We start from the raw sequence: 24,548 nt of genomic DNA, 5'->3' as shown, positions 1-24,548 counted from the left end.
TTCAGAACAGTTACCTGCTTGCACATAGCAATGATCAGTTGCAAATAAATTTTAGCCCACTGTCCAATAACCTAATTGCTGCCTTCTAACCACCAGGTGAATCTGTCTGTACTTTCCTTCTGTCCAGTATTAAGAACCTTCTCAGCATGCCAGTGTCAGATTATTCACTCTGCTTTCATTACCAGGTTGGCCTTTGTCTTTCTGGTGAGGAGGCAAGAGCAACTGTGAAAAAATAGTGCTTACCAAACTTGTCAGAAAACAGTATTGCAAGTCACTAAGGTTAAAGGCAGCTTTGGATCACACAGGTTAGTAGATTGGGGGACCCAAAAAAGCCGTGTGTAATAAAAGAGGGTGATTTTTCAGAGCTGTAACAAAATGTTGTCCTCCAGTAGTGTCTATAGGCCCAGTGTAATAGGAACATTTCACAAAATTGATATTAGTAAGAGAGTCTTGATGGAGGTCTCAGTAAACCAAATCAGCAAGTGCATGGGCTGAGCTTTCACTATCCTATTTTTTTTTTCCATTCGAGGTAAAGCAAAGCTATTAAATCTGAGTAAACAAGTCTGCACTACTACTTTATGTTTCATTCATTTCTGTGGATAGCTGAACTCAAACCCCAAAGCTACCATAATATTATAACTTTTCAAAAGCACTTAGTTTCCTAAAAGGATTAAAAAAATACAGCCATTCATAATCATGCGATGAAATTGTGTCTGTTGCCTATGTACTGTTAGCCTGGTTTTTATGATTAGGCTGTTGGAAACCAACACGCAATACTTGAGAGTACCTTCACTTTTCCCAAATGATTTATAGATACATGGTGGTGTATTTAATGCAAAGTTTCCGCTCATATAGATTGATATGCAGAAGCCTCGCACTGTTCATTAATCCCTGATTAATATTTATGAGAATCTCAGCCCTCGTGTCTCTTCTATGCAGTGAAATCATGCACAGTATCAGGCAGCACAAAAAGGCATTTGTCAGAGTGTGTATTGGGATCCTGTGCAACTCAAGCCTGCAAGACATGAGAGCAAATCTTCACATTTCCAGTAATTTATTTTACAGTTAATGCAAGTGAGAATCTGTAGCCTGTGGGCATATCACTCCAATTGGAGTATATCTAGAACTGTGAAATCTGAGATTGTTTCTTTCTTTACTCACTCCATATGAAGGAATAGTAAAGATTTCAATCCCAGATTTTCAGTCATACATTGTGACAAATACCTAAGAGAAATAAGAATAATAATACTTAGCAACTCTATAGCACTTTCTGTGTGAGTAGTATACTGGGTTTGGCTGGGATGGAGTTAAATTTTTTCATATCAGCCTATATGGTGCTGTGTTTTAGATTTGTGAACAAAAGTGTTGATAACCCACCAATGTTTTAGTTATTGCTGAGCAGTGTTTGCACAGCATCAAGGCCTTCTCTGTTTCTCACTGTGCCCTCCCCACGAGCAGGCTGGGGGTGGGCAAGAGGTTGGGAGATGACAGAGCTGGGACAGCTGACCCCAACTGACCAAAGGGATATTCCATGCCATACAACATCATGTTCCACAATACAACTCCTTCCAAAGTAGCTGTTGCTCCTGCTAGGTGGGGGCTTAGCTGCCAGCTGGGGTCAACCCACCACAGGGAGTCATTAACTTTCCATAAAAGCTAATGAGCTTCACAGTACCCAGACAAAGGGAAACTGAGGTAGATAAAAATGACTTGTCCAACTGAACTTAAAAGAGACAGGACGAATATCCTCAAAGGTGTTAATTGCAAAATGCATTTAAAAAAAATGAAGCAAAGCTCATACAGTTGAGTGCCTTATTTTCCTAATTTTAATGAAGAAACCCACCCACATATTTAAGAGTAGAATAATTATAATTACCAAATTAACAACATGGTATAAATTATTACTCCTTCTATTGTCTCACAATATACATTCAAGACCAGATTTTTTAAAATATTTTTAAATAATTTTAAATATATTTAAAATATCGGATTTGGGTTGTAGTTTTATGGAACTGTAAGCCTGTATGTAACACAAAACCAGTGAACAGTAAACCCATGAACTGTATCATCCTTTTTCCCAAAATAGTTATCATAATTATCCTATTTCCCTAACTACTGCAAAACTGTTAACCTGAATACTCTCATTGCCAAGCTGACAAACAAGGAATCTATATAGCAAGTCAGATTAATGCTCTACCAAAACAACTCCTCTCTCATCAGAGTATCAAATGCCTCAGTGTGCAGGAAATCTTTCAACAAGTGTGTTTGGAATAACTTGCTCACAGGAACTTGCCCATCATTGAGAAGTAACTTATGCCATGAAGCATGAATGTTAAACTCATATTTTAAAAGGTATTAATTTTGGAAATCTTACTCGGTATTATTGTTACACATCCACATTACCAGTTTTTACAAGTCTTACCCTCCTCTCTCTTATCACACCCAATTTTCACATTATTTTTCACGAAATTTCCATCACCTTAAGTTCCATTGTCTGTGACAGGTATAAAGGGTAAAAACAAATTTTCTTTTAACACAAATCCTCACATGGTACACAACAGATGACTTTCACTTATGAAAAAATGTGCAAGTACAGAGTATGTTACCACAACAGGATTCATATAGCTAGCTCCCTTTCACTGTTCAAAATATTTATTCAATCGCGGTCCTGTAAGGTGGTGAGCTACTTTCAAACCACATCCAATCCTCCTGTTACTGTAGAAAAATAGTTCATTATGTTTTTGAAAAAGTAATGTTGATTTCATATAAAATTCCTGTCAAGTTCTTTATCAACTCTGTAGAGCCTAAGTAGCTTTGACTAATGCATAGCACAACAGGAATATTTTGCTTTTGAGGAATGAAGAAGAACTCCTTTTTCCTCTTAAATATCTCACTGTTCTTATACATCTGTAACATCATTGTTCTTTCTATCTATGCCAAAAATGCTTTTAATGTGATTAAACATTTTAAAATGTGTACAGCTTCCTGCTCTGTTTTCTGTGGGTTTGTTCCATAACAAGGAGCTAGACTTGAATAAATTAATTACAAAACATATTGTAGAAATATCATTGGTAGAATGTATTATGTATTGGTAGTGGTAAATGAACCTGAAAAACAGAAACTTAACTGAAATCTTTAGTGACTCACCCAGTTCTACAGAAGGTTTCCTGGTTACAAGATGTCACACTTATGTGCGTAACTCCCCATCTTCATCCCAGTAGTACCTAAGTAAAATTTTCCCTATTTTCTAGTATTGGGGAAAGGCTTAATGAAAAACTTATTCCCAGTGACAGAAGGTCAGTAATTATTGCCTGAACTTCAGCAGTGCCACATTCTAATATTCCTTTCCATATCTGGAAAGGGCTGACATTGTTTTCAAACTGAAATACATAGCCATTACACAAGGAGGTTGTATATTGCCCAGCCTTCTCTGAAGGCAGTTGATATACCCATAGGGCAAACACTTATTCTGTGAGTTGTTGTATTTCATAGTTAATGATGTAACTGATTAAAACTGGCAAGGATTCTGTTACCATTTTGTTACGACTGTGTATAGGTGTGTAGCAAAAGATCCTTAAGCATCTAAGAATTCCCCTGTCTTCAGACCCTTTTTCTGTCATCTAAATCATACAGGAAAGAGGGAGGGATAAGAGAGGAAAAAAACCACACTGATGCAGTGCTGAGACTGCATGAAATAGGGCTCTTGCATACCTGCAGTTTACTTACTCCCAGTTTGCAGAGTTTTAATGGAGATGTGTATTATTTGATATAAAAAGTGCATGTGTTACGTAACATAAATATGCATACACGTTGTTCTGGTTTCGGCTGGGACAGAGTTAATTTTCTTCCTCGTAGCTGGTATAGCTGTGTGTTGGATTTAGGATGAGAATAATGTTGATAACACACTGATGTTTTAGTTGTTGCTAAGCAGTGCTTACACTACTCAAGGACTTGTCAGCTTCTCACGCCCTGCCAGTGAGAAGCTGGGAGGGGGCACAGCCATGTGTATGTGTATATATAGCAGATATAATACCTCAGTCTGCAGTTGAAATATAAGGAGAACAACATGTGCTAGGGCATCCCTCCTTTGACTGTTTTTTCTTCTAATACCAGAAGTGGATGAGTAAAGGTCATTTTTGCCTCACATATTCGGGGCTTCAGTCCTAATGCTCCAAAAGTTTTCACTGCTTCTCTCTGCACAATCCTGTATCTTCCAAATTTGCCTATGAGGAGCGCACTGATGCTTTTTCAGGTCAAATGGTAGCATCCTTGAAAGTGATGACCTTTCCTTGTCCTCTCAAAGGATAGGCATGCTCTCTCCCCTTAGGATTATACATAACCATTTTCATGACACAGTTGATGAATTGGATAGTTGAATGCTCTTATTTCAGTATCATATATCATTTAGAATAACAGTGCTAGATCTCAAGCCACACAGAGTTGAATTTTGGGTGGTTCTGATAAGGATTTCAAGTAATACACCTGAAAATCAAAAAGTGTGTACTTTAGACTAAGCAGACATGCAAAATAAGTACATTGTCACAATGGCCAGTGTAATTTTTGGTACTGTATTTTTTAGAATCTGGTCTTTTCATCAGTTTATTAAACTATGAATTGATATATGAACCAGGAAATAAAAAATGACAAAAACAATACATGGCTTAACCCTGTCTCTTCCAGAGTACATAAAAATATCAATCTGTTTATATTTACATCCCTACTGCTTTGAAATAAACAAGAAAAAACATATTTCTGCAGTCCTAATCAAGCACAGCTGCTTCCCTCCTTTATGATCATATCAGTAGGCAGTATGGAGGTTAAAGAATTGCCATTATGAATGTTCAGCCTCACCACATCTCCTCACTACAAAAATCGCTCTCTACAGGTAGTATTCCTTTCCTGTAGACACCTACGTTTCTATGCATAACTATGCATATCTGCATATGTTTTAAACATCTAAGTTGCTATATTTGCCAGAAGAGATCTAGTCCATACAGTCAACAGAGTCTAGAGAATTTGTTAAGATGACCAGTGCCAGAGATAACAGTTTTGCTCACCCTGTAGAGGGTGAACAAAATTGCCTTCTAGACTCCACTATCTGTAGAGACTAGATCTCCATTAACTATAGCAGAAGATAGACAGCTTACACCCACAGATACACTATTTTCACACCTAAATCTATGTGCCTATGTCCTGGTTTTGGCAGGGATAGAGTTAATTTCCTTCCTAGTAGCTGGTACAGTGCTGTGTTTTGGATTTAGGATGGGAACAAAATTGATAAGGCACCGATGTTTTAGTTGTTGCTAGGTAATGCTTACACTAGTCAAGGACTTTTCAGCTTCCCATGCTCTACCAACTGAGAAGGCTGGAGGTGCACAAGAAGCTGGGAGGGGGCACAGCCAAACTGGCCAAAGAAACATTCCATACCATGTGACGTCATGCTCAGTACATAAACTGGGGGAAGCTGGCTGGGGGGGGCCGCTGCTCGGGGACTGGCTGGGCATCGATCGGCGGGTGGTGAGCAATTGCACTGTGCATCACTTGCTTTGTGTGTTATTATTGTTATTATCATATTATTATTATTATTATCATTTTATTTCAATTATTAAACTGTTTTTATCTCAACCCACGAGTTTTTCTCACTTGTGCTTTTCCAATTCTCTCCCCCCTCCCACCGGGGAGGGGGGGAGTGAGCGAGCGGCTGCGTGGTGCTTAGTTGCAGACTGAGGTTAAACCACGACAGCCTACAATCTGAACCTTGCACTCACCATAAGCATCCCATCAAAAGAAAGCATAATATCCAAAAACAACCTTACGAAAATTTGCACAGATTTGGAAAATCAAAGTTTAAATGACTAATAGCACATCAGGATGTGAGTAAGAGCTACAGTTATGCTTGAAATGAGACTGTCAGTTTCCCCAAGCCATTATAGTAAGTTCAGGTATCACAGAGCTGTAGAAGCTATTAAAGCTGCCCTTTGTGGTCAGAAATTAAAATGACTGCTTAAAGGAGCAGCTCGCACTGCTACAAGTGCCTGGATAGAGAGAAGAATGTTGTATAAGTCTCCATGCAAAACAGCTAAAAGCAGAGAGGATGGCCCTCCCAGAATTTTCAAGGATCTCTGAAGATGGTTTTCACAGCTCTCAAAGGGTAGCTTTAACAGCAAACCATGAATACACTTTGTTTTCCACAAAAAGTGTATTTTTCCAACCATAATTATCAGCTTCAGTATTTTCTCAAGGCTACAGTAATCAAAAAGACAAATAAAAGCTCTTCAGAGTCTGCCTTTCATTTTTATCTTCTTAGGGTTTTGCAGAGCTCTAAGAATTGCATGCAAATCTTATAAATGAATTTTTCGAAAGCAACTTTGTTTATCACTATATCTTAGTGAACTACATTTTCATGTCACTATTGAAGTATTTGGCATAGTCTGTTAGAACTAACACAATAGTCTACTGCAAAATATCAAGATGGAATCACATCATATGGCTTTTGATAGCTCTCATTCAGACATTGTGTTTGCAAATTACAACAAATATTTTTCAAGAAATACTAAGTATAATGGAATGTGGCTAGTAATCATGCTATATCTACAGATTTTAAAAGTTTAGGAAATTTCCTGTTTTTAAAAGATGAATTTTAAAAGTATTTCTGTTTGTACAGAAAGGAACTATGAAAGCTGTACAAGGGAATGGTACACCACCTATATTACACAATTTTTCACATTCTAGAACATGGATCCTGGGTGGATAATCCAGGAAGAAATTCAAGCCTACCGAGGCACTATTACTTGAATTAACTATACCACAGTTAGGCCCAACTTGCGTTAACGTTTATTTATTGCCTTTATAATTCTGTGAGCTTTATATAAGGTTATTGTACAAAACATACTAAAGCAAAGGTCACAAGAGAAAAAAATTCATGAAGAAGAACTGAAACTCAAGGCAGGACTTAGGGCAGCAATGAATGAACAAAGTTTATTTTCATTTGCTGCATTTCAAAACCTTCAGTTCATCCCATAATAATACTGCATCTCCAGTAGTTATTCAGACTGAAGGATAATACTGAGACCCATTGCTATAAAAATTAGTGAAGATGCAATCTTATTTCGATGGGAAGTTCTAGTCAAGTAAAGTATGAATTAATAATGGGCCAGATATTCCATAGAAAGTTCTGAAGTCGTGAATTCTGACACTGCATCTTCAGAATTGTTTTTGCAAGGTATCATTTTTTTCCACCCTTCAGATAGAGCAAGTTAGTTTGCATTTCCTATGCACAAAGAATAGCCAAGCAAGACGCTAGTGTGGAGCTGCCAACAAGCGGTAGATTAACAACCTGGCTTCCTGTATGTTATTTTCTTCCTTTAGACAAGCCATATATATTGCTTACTAGTTCAACTGCATTCGTTATAAAAGAGGAAATATCTAAGCACTGGTCAAAAAGACAAAAGAAGAAAAGCTTAAGAAAATTTTTTCCTAGAAATGAGGATAAATTTCATTATCCTTTTTTTTAATGAATATATTAACATAAAATTGTATTTATTGTTGAGTTCAGAAAGATTGACAGAATAGAAGATGCTGCTGCTGCTGCTGCTGATGTAAAAACTGACGCCCTCTTTCTTTTCTGTTTCTGTCCCTACACCCACAGATTACCCTCATGAAGTCAATAGGCATTTTTTAGAGATATCTGAGATGAAACACTTAAGGAAAATTATGTTCTCAAAACAGAAAGCAAGTAAAAGAGAAGAGAATTAGATGAGCTACAATCAAAATTATCTGTGCAAGAAGCAAACAGCAGTATTGTACAAAAGAGAAGCTTTTTAACCTGCATAACTTAATTCAAGAAAATAATAATAAACATTATCTACTTTATCCTGAGTGAATAACATTTGTGTTTAAAGCCACTCAATATTCTATACCTTAGGGACCTTTTTTTTTCAAAATTTATGCAAAAAAATCAAGCCAGGAAGATAAAGCTCTATTACTACAAAATTTGATCAAATCTGCTGACCAAAAGTTTGCTGGGACTCAAAGTATATGTCATTAACTGCTCATGAACAGTCTGTCAGAGGTCTACCCTGATCCTATAAAAAACTTCTAATCTGGCAACATGGGAAGGTATTACCATTTAAACAAAATTCTAAAATAGAAGTGTGTTATATACCAAACATTTTTTCTGATGAAACGAAGTTATCCACAGTAACTCTGGAGAAGGAAATATTAACAATTAAGGAAAGGAAAAAGGAACGGTTGTCTTAGCTGTATAGCTCAATTGCCTTCACTGGTCCCTTGAGATTTTGTCACCAGCACAACAAAAAAAGGATGCGCTTTTCCCTCTAACTAAGGATTTTCTAAGAACTTAACATACAACACTGCAACCATTATTTCCTTTGTTAAAATTACTCTTCACTTTATATCCATATGATATGGATGATTCTAAGGAAGACTGTTTACACTGATTTATTTTACTTCAGAGGCCTTGCATTTATACCATGTAAATCATCCCACAATTAATTTTCCTTACTTAAGTAATTTTAAAATACATAATTTCTTTTTTATTGTCATTTCCTATTACAATTACTGCACAAATAAAATATTTACCTCTAGATAAAAACCACACTTTTCATTTTGGAAGTGTTTCTGATTTCAAAAACTGCCAGCATTGCAAGGGCATGCCAGTCTTCCCCTCAGGACTTAGAAAATTACTGTTGCCTAGAATAGTTCATTTCTGGCAGGGTGCTGAGAAAAGACCTTTCTTTAATTTCTGCAGCTCAGAAATGGTTGTTTGATGATAACAAAAGGCTAAGTGGATTTTGCCCAGTAGCAATTGCTCATCAGCACAAATAGTGCCTTTCTTTTGGGTACTATTAACAGTCTTTGACCATTGAAGTTTGTGTTCCTAATTTTGTTCCTGATGCTCTTTGTAACATTAAGAACACGTGCTTCATATTTTTGTTTTGCATCAGAAAAGGCTTTTTTTCTCCTTCCTTGGTATTTGTATATAACAGCATTAAGCACAAAACATCTTCCTATCTGAGGACATATTTATATCTTGGAGAACATCTTGATAATTCACTATTTTGTAAGTGTTTATGTGTGTGAACATATATATTCACACAGACACATGTGAAAGATTTTTGTCCTCTTCACCAATTTTATTTATTTTTGTTGCAAGTAATGTAAATGAAATATTTAAAAACGCCTGTTAACAAAGACAGAAATAACATTTGCAGAAGTAATGTGTGACTGTGAAAAAGTACCTGGGAAATATTAACATAGTAGTCCTAAGAAATAAGAATGGGGAAGAAATTGGTCAAAAAAAAGAAAATTAAAAAACACAGAACAGAAGGTTGTGGGTTGACTCATGGAAAATGGGTAATTTTAGTGTAAAACAAGATCATCACTATCAGTTCTATTAGATGAATGAAAAGGTCAGTTCTGATGAAGAACAGAATTTAATGGCAGGTCTCATTTTCTAAAAGTATTGACTATTTTGTTATACTCTTGTTTGGGAAGAAGTTCTGGGTTTTGAAAACTTCAGGTTTCTGAGTTCTTACAGACTTGCATATTAAATCTTTCATCTGTACTGTTCTGATTAGAAGAAAAAATTGTCTATACAATAACAAGAATTCTCTGAAATTTATAACTTATGTGGGAGGAAAGAGAAAAATTAATATATAGATATAACTTGCTTTCAATGAAAATCAATACTATTTTTATTCTTAATTGTGGATGTGGATTTAGGAATACCTTTTTAGGATGAAAAATGGATGCCAGCAGAGACCTTTCCTTTCAGAAAGGTCTGAACTTCCATCAGAAGTCATATACGCTTCACAAGTTTATTTGATAATATTGTTACAAAGAAATATAGGTCTTCATAGATTAATTCAGAAAGGAACTTAATAGATCTAGGAAACCAACATTTTTAGATCTATGTGAGTGGATTCTCTAAGTAATGATAAAATTCCTGATTAGATCCTAAAATATACTGAAATAGAAGGGGGATGGATACAGCAAAGGCTGGGGGTGGGGCGGGGAGAAAATCCCACAAAAGGCCTGCTGTGCTTACATCACCTGCGACATCTGAATGAAAGGGAAGTGATCTTCATAGTAAGTATTCCAGGTTTTCAGAGACTGGTATTCACAGTTTTGTCCTGGAAGCACTGAAGATCTTTATTCTTTTTTGCTATTGCTTTGTACATACCTCACAGAAGTGAACGTTTTCTCTATTTCCATTCTCAGTGAGAGAATTCATTGTAGAGAGGATTAAGTTGGATGGCTGAGACCCCACAGCCAATGATGGCCAAACATACTAAAATGATTCTTTATTTCTTTCTTTTTCTCTCTCAGCACACACTGACCATTATTTGGAAAAATAAGGATATCAAGAACTTCAAGACAGCCATGCAAGACAGAAGGGAAGAAATACCATTTCTACAAGGGCTTGAAGGAATCCTGACAAGTGCTGTGTTCTTAAAATAAAGGGATCTCCTCAAATTAAGCTTTGTGCTCAGAGCTTGAATTTGAATAGAAAAATTTCCATTCCCAGCCAATAAGTGACAGAGACAGGAGCTAATGTTATAAAATAAATAATTTTTGAGCATTAGTAAGCTTTCAGTAATGGACAATAATGGAAGCATAGTTTCTGAGTTTATCCTAACATCATATTGAATAAGATTAGCTCTAGACTCTAAAAAATGAGTGCCACAAATTTAATGCTGTTGAGCCAAAGTGAATAACATTGTAAGTACCATCAACAAAATCCTCATTCTTATTGTAATAGTTTTCACTTGGGCAGAAAAATCACAAGTGATACAATCTTTCAAACATTTATTCTTGGGAGAGTCTCTGTGCAAGTTGTCTTCTGTAACTCAGCTGGATAAATCATGTAAGTGTTTACAAGAGAAAGCTAAAAATTTATTAACTAAAGTCTTATATTGATAACAAAAAAATTATACTGCCTGAAATACTTTTAAAATTATATTATTATTTGTGATTTCTATTTCTTTTTTCTTTTTTTTATTTTATTTTATTATTATTTCAGCTTAAGATTTTATTTGCAGAGCATTTAAGCCATATCTCACTAGAGATCCAGAGGAAGGAAATGGACTGTCATCCCAAATTCGTGTTGAAGAATATCTTCAAATGATCCATGTGTAAAAAACAACCAGCAAAATTTCCCCATAGCTGGCCAGATACTATGGTGGCTTCTTCAGTCATTTTTTTAGATCTTGCTGGAAGAGCTGACTTGTTTTCACTTGTCGCACATAGCTCAGGACTTCTGAGTCAGATTTGTTGTACATTTGCACAGGTTAGGGATAAATTCTGAATTTTCAGGGTACTAGTGATGCAGAAGTCTATGAATTGTCTGAGGGTTCTCTCGTGCAACACTTGCAACATGTGTATATGCAATACACTTTTTAATTATTGCAAAATGTTGTCCAATGATTACAGTGTTCACAAGAAAATAATCCAAGAAATTTTAGGACAAAGGAAAGCATCTAAATTTCTAGATTTTTAGAATCCAGGAATATATGAAACTATTTGTGTTATATCATAAAGGAACTTATTCTCAGCAAAACTATATTTGTAGTGTTGGCAGCAAATGTGTTTTTTTTTTCTTGTACCTTGTAGGGAAGGAGAACTAGCAATTTAATAAAAAAAAATTCACTTCATTTTTAAAGCAATAAAAGTCAAAGAAAGGGCTAGCTACACAGACACAGTGAACAAAAAACATTCCTAAAGATGGTCCTAAATGTCAGTACAAGGTAGGATAGGATTAAGAAGATCTGGCACTCCAGAAAATGTGGTAACATCAAGGTGGGCAGATGTCATATGGAATGCACAGCCCAATTTATATATGCCAAAAGAAATAGTCAGTGCTAGTAGAAAATGAATAATGAGGTAGAGATAAGGACTACAAAGGTGATAAATTACATATGTCAAAATCATCTCAAAAGATCTTTTTCTTCATTTTAAAAATGAAGTTCACATACTGTTATAGCTGGGGATATGTGAATATTCAAAAAACCAAATACTGAATTCTACCACAATTCCTTTCTCTCCCTTCTTCTTTTACTCGTGACCCAAATCAAGAAAATATTAGACTGAACCAAAAAAACCTTTTTTTATATGTAAAAAAATATGATAAAATGTGATTTTTGGCACATAAAAGCACCAGAGATTACACTTGTATTGAAAATGTGAGACTAATGGGAAAAAAAGTCAGGCACATCATAGCAAGTTGCTGTGTTCTGATTTGTAGATAATACAGGGGGGTGGGGGTTGTTGTTGTTGGCTCTGTTAAGATGGAATTTTGGATATTTTATCCACAAGAAAATCTTGCATGCTGACAGTTGGGAACCCATGGAAGGAATACAGACAAAACAGTCTATCTGTGTAGATTTGGAAGTTTCTTTAGTCTTTGATTCATATGATCACACAAGCATCTCTGCTTTACTAAAAATTAAAAGATAGATTTGTAACATAATATCAAATAGGAAAGCTTAAATGCAATGAATAAAAATCTATTCTAAATGCTTAAAAATATAAATGTGCAAAAAATTTCTGAACAAACTTTCACTATTCCAAAGTCACAGATATAAAACAACACAATCAAGAAAATTAACTCTATCCAAGCCAGACCCAGCACAACTTTTTTAAATAATTGTGCTCTGATAGTTTATTAGCAAACATAAAGAAAAATGGTTAATTACATAATTTTAAGATTGCCTTAAAGCTAATAAATGAATATTTATAATTTGGTTTATTTGGAAAACCAATGAGTAAGGCAGCACTAAGATAAGATAACTTCTAATCACTGGATACAAGAAATTATGTGTCATAATTGCAGGGATTAGTTTCTTTTTATAATTGATTACATTTTTATACATTTTATTGTGTCATGTATTTTCACATACTGATACATGCTGAATTTTTAAAAGCAGATGGGTACTAGTAGACAAGTACAACAGGTATTTATTTATAATAATGGTTGGTTTGGCCACTTCAGATGGACAGATCATATTACCCCAAAGGTAAATATTCCTGTAATGACTTCTACACATGCAAAAGGGAAAAAACTTACAGTGTGAAAAACATTTACAGTTTTCCAAAACTCCCCTTCACTTTAGTAGAGCCGACTAGACTTAAGTAAGCCAGGGTCTAGCCATTTCCTGAGCTAATGGGGAAAGACAAGTAGACCATAAGGAATTTTCCTTTTCTGATGCTATAGTTTTATAGCACTACAAAGGCTGACTGCAATCTCACATTTTAGGTAATATTTGAAGGGAATTTTCATTTCTAAATAGCCACACTGCAGTGGAAATGTTTTTTGATATAATCTTTTTTTTCTGTAGACAGCTGACATTTTTAGTTTGAGGGCTTTGTGAAGTTTTACTCAAGCTACCTAAGAAGAAAAGATTTGGAGCATGACCTGGATAAACTGGTCAAGCAGCATTTGTATTGTATTGTCAGCTGACATGGGAAAAGGCATACAGGAAAACTGGTTCCAGAAACAAGATAGTTTTCAAGACTGATTTCTTATATATATGTGTGTATGTGTGTGTGTGTGTGTGCATCCATACGTACATATATACTGCAAGGTTAAAAACAATCACAGATTTCAGTGCATTGTAAAAAATATTTTAATTTTAGCTACATTAAAATGTGCAATTAATTATTAATTAAATTTCATAACACTGAGCTGAAAATGAACTTTAAAATTCAAAATATTTTCTCCATGAATTCCAAAATTAGCTGGATTAAAAGATGTCATATACACCTCCGAACATCAGGTCTTTGCCAGATTTCAGTGACAGCAAATCTTAACTGTGTTTGTGGAGCGCTGACAGTTACTTCATAATTTCCGGAGGTGTTTTTCCACAGACGCAGTTGGGAATCCTTACTGCCTAGCACATTTTAAATCCCGCAAACACAGGTCCTTTTGAGCTAGAATGTAAGAGTGTAGATGAAGGAGGATACAGATGAAGAGTAAATATGGGCACATGGCATATCTTGTATGTACGTAAAGGATTGGGAGTTGCCTAGCTTGAAGATATGTAGTGGCTACATTTATGGACTCCTAGCTTTTTAGGTGGGGACATGTGAAGAAAGGAGGAATGAAGCGGAGAATATAGGTTTGATACACTAAAGAGCACCTGCACATTTTCTAAAGAGGCCCTTATTTCAACAGTAGTTGCTGTTGCCAATGGTGGTAGTTGAACAAAGTAAGTTTAAGAGCATTTAAACTGTCTGAACTGAATCTCTCAATCTTTCATTCTTCATATTCCCTCTGGAACAAAGATGCTGTAAAATCCACTATTTAAAGCAAAAAAGATGCAGAAAAAGACTTTTCACTGTCTCCCCTCCATCTTTCCCAGAAGTTCCTATGAGCTTCTTTTTCCAAAGCAACGCATTTTGGGGCAAATACACAGAGAGGGGAAAGAATGACTACAAGGTTTCCATTTAGCACTACTCTCACAAAAACAGAGTTTACAGAGTGGGAGACTGCAGAGTGAACCCCTAACCCAGATGGACCTCCTTTGTGTGCTGTGCTACCATGTAGGATTTATTGATAGGTTCTACAATCATTATTAGAAATTGCAGTTACTTTCTAGATGATCTCTGCTTGCCCTGGTACTACTGAGCTGCTTTCTCCAATTCCTCAAGCTTTCAAGTTATTTCCCCTGTAGCACTATATATGTTTATAGCTTGATGACTAAGCATTATATATGTTTCAAACTTGCCACTCCCCTAATGTGTCTTGTTAACTGAATTTGTAAAATATTAAATTGCCCCTTATCTTTGAGCTAAATCATATTACCTGTGTGAAAAACTCAACCCCCAAATTAATTCTACCTCTTTTGTTGATGCTTTGTCTACAGTTGACTCAGCATTTACCACTGCCATTATTTGACTTGCAAACCACTGAACAGAAAGTTCTTTCTGATTATGTAGGATTTTTGAAGCAAAATAATATTTTCTCTTTACTTATTTACATAGAAATACAGAAAATGCTCTCACAGTCCTTCAGCTACTTCACACCTCTGTAGGGGCTTAAACTCTGGAATGAAGTGTGAATTTACTGTATCACCACCCCACATGGGTTTCATTTAAGAAGGTTCACAGGAATGCATTGCCAGCACATTCCAATTATCTCTTAAAGAAAAGCTTAGTTTTTGGACTGTTTTGTGCAAATGAATAAGTACAATTTTAGAAAGACTGCTTCCCCTATTACCATACACAACAGAGAAATAAAAGAGAGAAAAAACTCAAACTGAGAATACTTTGACTCTCTTCATATCCTGAGCCATCTCATCAGTGAATTCATTGCTCATTCTTCCACTTGTTAGGTCAGGTAACTATATGACATTTAAAATACTTGCTAAAAGATTAAAACATCTAAAAAGTTAGAGTTACTCCATTGCAGTGAGTTCATTTAATATTGCTTTTGAAACATTTTACAGCAGTGTAATGATAGAGCTTAATTTATTCCCATTATCTTTTGTTCACTTCTATTTACGAACAGTGGAGCTGAAATAATCAGCCCTTTTGTTCCTTAGGCTTCCAAGAATATATTTTCATGAATATTGTACAAGTCATCTTTTTGCAGCCATCTCACATACTAATTGCAAATGTCTATTTTTATAATAAGGAATGGTATTAGCAGACAATTAAGGACAAGACCATTGGTTGCTCTGAACTGCTTTGAACAAAAAAATAGCTCACTGAATAAAATTTTCTTCTCAGTAAATGTATAAAGCCAAATATTGAAAATATATATACTCAATTCTTAAAAGGTGCATCTACAAAACGAATAAGCTTTGTATACATTTTCCCGAGAAATAACTGAAAAAAGCCCCTTGGGATTTGTACCATTTATTACAGACTAATAGATCTCATCCTGTCTACTTTTATGACCCCAGTGTCTGATAACTTTTCAACACAACTTGGGGGAGGGGGAAATTGTTTGTTCAAGCTGCGTGCACTGAAAATATGAGCATGACGGTGTGCATGAAAAACAATGCTTTACATTCATTCATGCTCTTGGTATAATTCAACATATATTGGCAGTGAGTGCATGTCAGAGGTAAAACAAAGCCAACAATGACAGCAGGACAGGCTTTTTTCAAGATATGCAGATGAACATATAATTTCTTCCCTTTGAAATCTTCGGACTTCCAACAGCAAGCCTAGGCAAACTTATTTAAGGGTTCTTTCTAGTAATAATTATTACTGTTTTGTGCCATAGCCTCTTTTTCATTGCTGATTGACTAAGAGTTTTTGTGCATTGCACTACAACTAGCTGGCACAGGAAACTCATGAAAAGACACAGGAAACGCTGACTTTCTCTGAACTCTAAGCTTGCATTTTAAAAGCTTTCTGAGAAAAAGAAGGGATTTTATTTCCATCACGAAGGAATGCTCAAAGGCATGAGGCAATCCTTCCCTTAGAGTCAGCAGGTGAACTAGTCTTGTCAAAAAAACGCATAGAAGTTCTAAAGTTAAGTGACCTGCATTAGAGCCTTATCATGGGGTGCCAACCTGACCTATCTGCAGCTGAGGCTCTCTGTACAAACAGGGATTTGCTATCTGGAAACATCAGTGGTGCACTCTACACATTATTAGGGAGGTAATTAGTAGATTTTTACTAAAACTAATATATATTGTCTTTTTTTAAAAATATATATTTATAAATGGTTAGCAGTTACAAAAGGATTACAGCCAAAACATTGTTTGATTTCTAATGGTGTACAAAACTGTACAAAACTCTTTCTCCTTCATCTCAGCAGTGGAAGGAAATAGTTTGACTGGAACATAAAAGAGAGGGAGACACCTCCCCACACCCCCAAAACTACCTGATGGTACTGAACCTACCACATTTCTGTCCCCAAAATGATAAAGCTTCTTTTCTTGTCCTCTTCTGTATACATATCAACTACTCACCAATTATAAAGGAGGGTTTAAAAATAACAGAATTGGTCTATTCTTCCTCTAATTCTTTTGGCTCATGCCTACTTAGTTTGCTTAGCTGCTGTTTTGATGGCTTATCACGGTTGTTCAGAGCATGAATGTTATGCTTGCTGGTTATCAAACCAAAAAGTTATTTGCCCTGACTCCTGCGGTACTGTAAGTACAACCAAACATTGCCTTAGTCTGTGGTAGGAAAAGTCTGGGAAAACATTTTTTTTCTTGGGGTCACTTATTGTTTACCTCAGACCAAAATTTTTAGTACCTCTTCAAATATCTGATCTAGGGGAAGTCCCTCTTAAATTATCTGCTGCCCAAGAGAGCGTTAAAATGTATGGAGTTTTCTTTTTTAGTAATGGGCAGCCCATTTCTATTTTCATATATAAAAATAACCCACCTCGGTAAAGCAAATGTATAGTTCCATCACTTCTTAAATAAAACTAATTTGTAATAAGTTTTAAATACATACATATGTATTATTACCAATTATCATTTTAGATATTATTGAAAAGAAAAAAATAATGACCCATCATAGCTTTAAATTATTCACCCTTATTTCTGTTCCTGCGTGTCAACAAGCCTACCTATCTTTACCTTCTGTTTCTTATTCCTCACAGTGATTAAAGAATAACTGATTGGACACAATATTCAGTAGATGGTAATACACTGTAGATGGTAGTAGATGGTTTGTGTTAACTGTGTTACGAAACTTAGTTCATACTTTTAAGTGGTATGCCTTTTTTGCTTAGAAATGCCTTTATTCAGACAGAAAGTTTGGTTCTGGATGCTAATTTGGTAAGCCAATGCACACTCAGTCTTCTGCTCCAGTGTTCAAAATTTTAGTTTACAGGTGACAAATGCACCTAGCTACAGAAAGCTTTCATTTTTCTGGAAGGGGCTGGTGTTGCACGGTCAAAGGGAATTGACTTCTAACAAGAGTAAATAGGACCCTTGAGCAGTTAACTATACCAGCTAACTCAGCCAGTGGGGTTATTTCCCTTGTAGCTGTTTTTCGCTATTCACACTCATAAAATGCTCCCCTGGTTGGTATATACACCGAAGAATAATCAGCTTAAGCTTTATGTTTGTTGCCTAACATCCTTAACAAACACATGCTGTTACTGAGCATTTTTACTGTTGACTGGTGACAAGTTGGATTTAATAGACAGTTTTCGATTAATTTAATAAATACAGTTAATTTAAAACCTTTCCTGACACACTGCTCACATAATTCATTTTTATTTAAACAAAAAAATCAAAGTACTTGAAGGTCAGACATTTTATGTAAGGCAAATTCTTTAATGACTGACGAACTTCACATAGATAGCTCTTGAAAGAATGCATAAAAAATGAAAATACAGCACTTGTCTACATATTGGGGTTTTTTTTTGCTTTTCTAAAAAAGGCATTCAGAATTAAGTACTGTTTTAGAAAACTAAAATAAGATTCTCTGTATTTCAAGTAAGCTCATGAGTAGGTAAAAAGAGTTTACTGCTGTTGAATTGATTTTCTTGGTTAAAACCCCCAAATCTATGGTTTTAGCATTGGACAAACTATGGCAGGATTTTAGTCAGACTTCAGAAATCTTCTTTTGGTCCTTATCTGGCATATGAATGCAAAAAAAAAAAAAAAAAGAAAAGAAAAAAGCAAAAGTCACAACAAGATAATTATATGAGGCCTGAACGGATGTACATGTTTATTATATATCAGCAGTCACTTGTCCAATTTTATTTTTTCACTGTTTAATTGAATTTCATATTCTTTTTTTATTTACGTGGATTTTCATTCTTTAATTCTCTTTTCTCCTAAGTTGCATATAGGACAGGTGAAATGACTAATCAGCTGAAGGTAACTGTGACTCACCATGCAAAGCAGAAAGCGCCTACTTGACCTATTTAGGCAAAATATCAACTTAAAATTGTTTGAGTTAGACAAGATGAGTTCCTCACTAGCTCTGGAGTGGGCCTATTTTTCTTTTCCCAATCCTGGTCCCCCTCCTTGCATGATGTTTATCCCTATCCATCTTTTTCTTTTCCTATTTACATGAAAATTAATGTATCTAAATCTCAGTTCTGTTGGGGTAGTACCTTTAGTACTTGCTAGCTTATGAAGCAGTAAATTTTGTTCTTTCAAGCATACCTGTTTGAAATATAGCAGAATTATTTAATGCTTTTCTAAGGCTGAGTGTGAGGACTGCCGATTACTTCAGGGACACAATGTGCATTTATCTACTCAATTCAAGAAATGTGGCAGTAATGGTACTTAGAGTCAATTTACTATTCAGTTATATTCATTTACACATTCCTTTTTAAACTACATATGGCTGATTGCTAATTTACTTGTTAGTTAAGAGTTTTGTAGAAAATAAAAAAAAATATCTTTTATCAACAATGTCTTTAGGAGAAGCTAATTTTTTTTTGACTAGAGAAGACTAGATTCATCAGAGGCACATAGAGAGTAAATTCTGGAATCAATTGTAAAATCATCCTAAATTGCATGTTTTCACATTTAAAAGACTACCACTCACTACAATTAGAAATTACATCTTTTTTTAATGGAGATGCATATTTACAGACGCGATTTGAGATTTTAGCTAAAAGTGAATGATGTCGTCTCATAATTAGAGGACAGTTTAAGATCATCCTAATAAAAGCATTTCTATAGAAACTTGAACTTGGAAGAGCAAAATAAACAATTGAGTTAATTATTTACAAAGGTGTTTTGAGCTGAAATAGGTCTGTGTCACCTTGCAAAGAACCTAACAGTCCTAAACATACAAAGTGCTAACACATATTAATGCAATATTCAGATGTACAAATCCTAGATTGCAGAATTTTTCAATCACTACAGGTAGAAATGTTACAGAAAAAATATGAAAATAAAATGATATTTCACATTCTTACTAATGTATTTTGAGGAAAAAAAATAGATTTTCATTTAAGAGGTCTTGGGGAGACCTTGAAAAGTTTTCTGCTTTATGCCTGTATTAAGTGTTGCCCTCTTTTTCTCACACTCTCTTTCTCCATCCCATATGTCTTTTAAAATCCAGCTGGTCACTTTGTTCGATTCTTCCATACTTAGAATATTTCTATCACAGCCAGAACTTGTCTGTTCTTTGGACAAACACAAAGACAATCTGACATTCACTGAGAGAAATAACTAAAGTCCCATGAATTTACAGTGTTTCCTGGCATGGATTACAATATGAACCATTTAAACATCATATACTCATCACCCATGAAATAAGACAAATTTTATTCATGCATCTAAACAGCGTTTATGTTACATGCTCAGTCATGGTGTGTTTTAAAAACAGCCTGCCTGATGAAAAAAACAGATAGAAAAAACTGAATGAGCAGGAGAAGCCAGTTCGTAAAGAATTAAGTTATGTTGTATCACAATTCCTTTTAAAACTCCAAAAGTGGTTTTTTTCTGGTCCATTAATCAAGAGAATAACTCCAATAACATACATGTAATACAATATCTCAAATACTATATATGGCAACTGCTCTGAGCAGTAGAAGAAATTAATAAGTATTATTTACAAATTAAGATTTATGCTCCTAAATTAGGGAATTATCTGAATATTACACTTACCAATTCCTCAAGAAAACCCCAGATGATATTACATCTCAATTTTAGTATGTAGAGCAGTGGAACTTTTGAACATTTGGTGAGATAAGAAGAAAAACTAATAAATGTGTTTATTCTGATATCTGGGTTGTTTTCAATAAAACTTGCATTTAGTTTGCTTCTGAAGAAGGGTGTTGCAAAGCAATATTGAAGTAGGTGGAGTGGTCTCAGATTTTCAAAATTTTTAAATTATATTTCCTTTGGAGAGAATGTTATAGGTCATTTGAAATTTAATTGTAATTCAGCTAAAATTTACCTTATATGGGTAATGATGAGGGTTGTAGCCGGAATGAAAAAGTCATCCACTCTGTCAAACTGCTTTCCCACTGGCTGAGTATGGATTGTGTGATGAGAAACACTTCCACTGGCTTGGGTTATCACCTACATAAAGTAACATCATTATAAACTATAGAAATACTCTTCCAAAATTTAATCTCTATCCAAATAAATTAATACAGTATTGTTCCTGTATTCCATCTCTTGTATTATCTTTCAGTTACCAAGAAAAAGAACACAAATGACAGTGAATAAAGTTGATCAGCATTACAGATTTCAGAGAATTGTTACATACCTAAGCACTTAATCTTCACACTTACTTTTTTCCTCTCTTTTTTTTTTCCACCACTGAGTCCATATTTATTCATTTACATTACTAAAGCCTCTAGCAGTTCTTAGTGCAAACGAAGTTTCTGTTTACCTTTTTTTTCTTACACTAGATGCTAGAGTGAGATTAAATTTTTTAAGCACTTCAGCCAGAGTGAAAAGATAAGATGTTATCAACTGATCCACAGGAAGCTATGGCTATGCATACTCCCAATTCTTGTCAATCATGAGGTAATTCAACATAGCACAGACATATTTCAGAAAAGCAAGTTGATTTGAGTTTACACATTCCTTAAGTTGTTATGAAACAGTTTTCCTCAAATCCCCAAATCTTGGACCTTCTCTGAGGTAAATGTTTATGGGTGAATAAAAGCCAATTCCATATAATAGCCACTATGATATTCACATACATGAACTTAAGAGTGGATTAAAAAAAAGAAAATAACCGATTATCTATACTGTAAGGAAAAATGAGAGTGAAGACAATCAGTCGCTTTAAAACATGCTAAGACTGATTCAATTATCAGTCATTTTCTGGAGAGAAGTGACAGCTAAACTCCCAGAAACTACCTTGCATACTCATAGTTACTAAGTGGCTGTAGGTGCTAAAAAGGTGTTTTCAAATGTTACTCATTTTTCTGCTTGAGCCTTATGTTTGTAATTTTTTGTAATTTCTCTTATTCTTTATCATGTATATATATTTTAAATACATAAGGATTTCATTAACTTCTAAATAAAAAGAAAATAAGTTGAAATAAAAAGTAATTTTGAAATTATGACATAAAGATGATCACCATATTCTCAGGGGATTACTTTAAATAAGGAACAGAAAGTAGTGAAAAAGTAGGAATGCAAGTACAGCTTCTTAAAATGTTTCTTTAGCGACTGTCCCTAGGCTTACCACTGCTCAGAGGCACGTGAAAAGTAAAGATTTTTAGTATTTTACATCAGAAAAAAGCAATAAGTAAAGATGGAGCTTGTCACCTCCAGGATGTCAATATAATTTTAGTAAAAAAGGAATACGCCTAAAATGCAGTTTATCTTCTAATTAAGGAAAAAGCGTCATAAACAGCAACAGTTTGCTCTCAAAAGACTGGCAGTTACAAAGCACACTGCTGCTTTCAACTGTATTCCTTATCCTTCTATCAATTCAGCATTGTCACTTCTGAGCAAGGTGTTGAAAACAATCTCTAACTTTTTTAGCAAAGTCAGTTGTCTGAATTGTTTTCTGATTACCTGAAATCATTTCACTGCCCCTGCTGGGGTCATGATAATAATGCTTAAAGGAAAATATACAAAATGTTGCAATTACACAAAGGTTCAACTTGTCTAGATTTCCTTGCATATAATCATTCCAATCACCTCACCTGCAAAGTTGGTGAATTCTTTTCTGTGTTTCCCCAGCTCAGCACCCAGACTTGATCATGTGATTTATCGTAGTGTAGTTTCACTGGAACAGGATCTGTACTTACTGCCTGAAGCATAATAAAAATAGAAATCCTTAGTTCCTGCCACATTTTCAAAAGAGAAATAACACATATGCTTGAATTAAAGTCATGACTGGACATGCATTTCCTGATGTTTTAAGATTGTATTTAAAAATTATGCTGTCAATTGTTGAAGCAGCCCTCTGATTAATTCAAAGTTACCGAACTGCTGAAAAAGTAACTTTTATTCACTGTGTGCTCTAACATTTGACATTAAGATTACATTATACTGAAGCTATTAAGAACCTGAAAACAAAAGTTTTAAATCAAGTTAAAAAGTACTTGTCTTCCTTCCTTACCATCACTCTCCTTTTACATATGTCAGTTTAAAAACTACACCAATTATTGGAAAATGGCTAAAAAGGGAAGAGTATTCTCAAGCCACATACAGAAATCAATGCAGGGTGTTACTACACAGTCCTGCATAAAACCAACACAATGTTGCTACCCCCAAAGCTTCCTATCTCTGCTAGACTGGATATATTCTCTTGAAGTTGGAAAGATTGTTTTCATATGTTTTCCAACTACAGTTGCTACTTTTGGTAGACCTGTGGTCAGAACCAAAGTGTTTTCCCTACGACCTCGAGCACTGTCTCTTGAGACCACAAACCTTTTAGACAGTTGAGCTCTACACCTCCTTTGTTATGAGAAGAACTGAAGACTTCAGAGGTATGAAATGGGAGCACAGTGTATTTGATTAAGAGACATTCTGTATGAGGTAAACAACTGGGGGGATTACTTTTCTATTTTCATCATTAAAGCAGAAAAAATAAGTGGAAATTGTTTTTTAGTCTCACCATTATCCAACTGTAAAGCACAGCTTGTTTATCAGTTTGTCAAGGAGAGTACCAGCTGGCTAATTAAGTGAACCTAATTTAAACTAATGATGTAGATCCTCAAGATAATGCACTAATGGCTGGCTGAGACTGCTGATGATACTTAACTGTACTCCTGAGGTGTTGCAAGCCACAGCTTCATCTAGGCAGAATCTGTTTTTCCTTTTGAAAACAGAAAATGAAGCGAGGTTGCTCATCGGCTCATTTAAAATCAGGAAGATACCCCTTGAAAAAGGTCATTCGTGTTTGATAACATTTTTCTGCTGCAGGCTAGAAGACAAGTTGTCTAAAATAATACTTGGGCTGTTGTATAGCTAATTTGTTCAGGTGTGTTAAATATCCTTTTGGCTTCCCCAGACAAAAGGTCTGACCCATATGTGTTCTGCTGAATGAGTGCCAGCTACGTTCAGGGTCTAGGCCATGGCATGACCAGGAGGAGGAGAAGGAATTGCCCGTAGAGTCAAGCACAGGTAATGCAGCTCCCAAGAGAGAAGCCAGCAGCAGAAAGGAGCTGAGAGTCTTGGAAGCAGGCTTTCACGGCTGTTTCTAGCTAGCCAGGCTGATCTGCCAGCAGCATGGTGTGGACTGAACGATGATGAGGTCTGTTTACTTCAGCATGCCTCTAAGTCATCCCAGTTAATGGTGTGCTGCTAAGCAATACTGGACAATTGCAGGTGACAGTGCTTGCTTTCAGGAATTTGCAAATGAAAGCAAATACTTCTCTTAACTTTATAATGAGAATTACCTGGCTAAATCAAAAAGTCTACATATATCTCTCTAATTATAGACCATCTGTGTTTCCAATACATTTCAACTTAGTCTGCTCTAGAATCTTCTTTAAGTACTTATTTTGATAAATATAGTTGTCATAGAAATAAATCATCCTCAAATCTAGCTGTTTACATATGCACTGGATGTTGTTCTCACCAACAAGGAGGGGCTGGTGGGGAATGTCAAGCTCAAGGGCAGCCTGGGCTGCAGTGACCACAAAATGGTGGAGTTCAAGATCCTTAGGGCAC

General features: G+C 35.3%; 1 protein-coding gene across 3 annotated transcripts in view; it reads right to left on the bottom strand.

Annotated features, from left to right (window-relative positions):
• FSTL5 (follistatin-like 5) overlaps positions 1 to 24,548 on the bottom strand; it is a 324,585-nt gene that overhangs the window by 9,127 nt on the left and 290,910 nt on the right. For all 3 annotated transcript variants that reach the window (XM_009325133.1, XM_009325143.1, XM_009325150.1), the window contains 2 exons: positions 22,574 to 22,681; positions 20,860 to 20,984 (listed from right to left, as the gene is read on the bottom strand). In XM_009325133.1, coding sequence (XP_009323408.1) covers positions 20,860 to 20,984; positions 22,574 to 22,681 — 233 coding nt within the window. The remainder of the gene's footprint in view (positions 1 to 20,859; positions 20,985 to 22,573; positions 22,682 to 24,548) is intronic.

The sequence above is a fragment of the Pygoscelis adeliae genome, unplaced genomic scaffold, assembly GCF_000699105.1.
Source record: "Pygoscelis adeliae isolate BGI_AS28 unplaced genomic scaffold, ASM69910v1 Scaffold170, whole genome shotgun sequence".
NCBI classification, from domain to species: Eukaryota; Metazoa; Chordata; class Aves; order Sphenisciformes; family Spheniscidae; genus Pygoscelis; species Pygoscelis adeliae.
The sequence above is the reverse complement of the archived record's forward strand: the minus strand, read 5'-3'. Positions and strand labels throughout refer to the sequence as shown.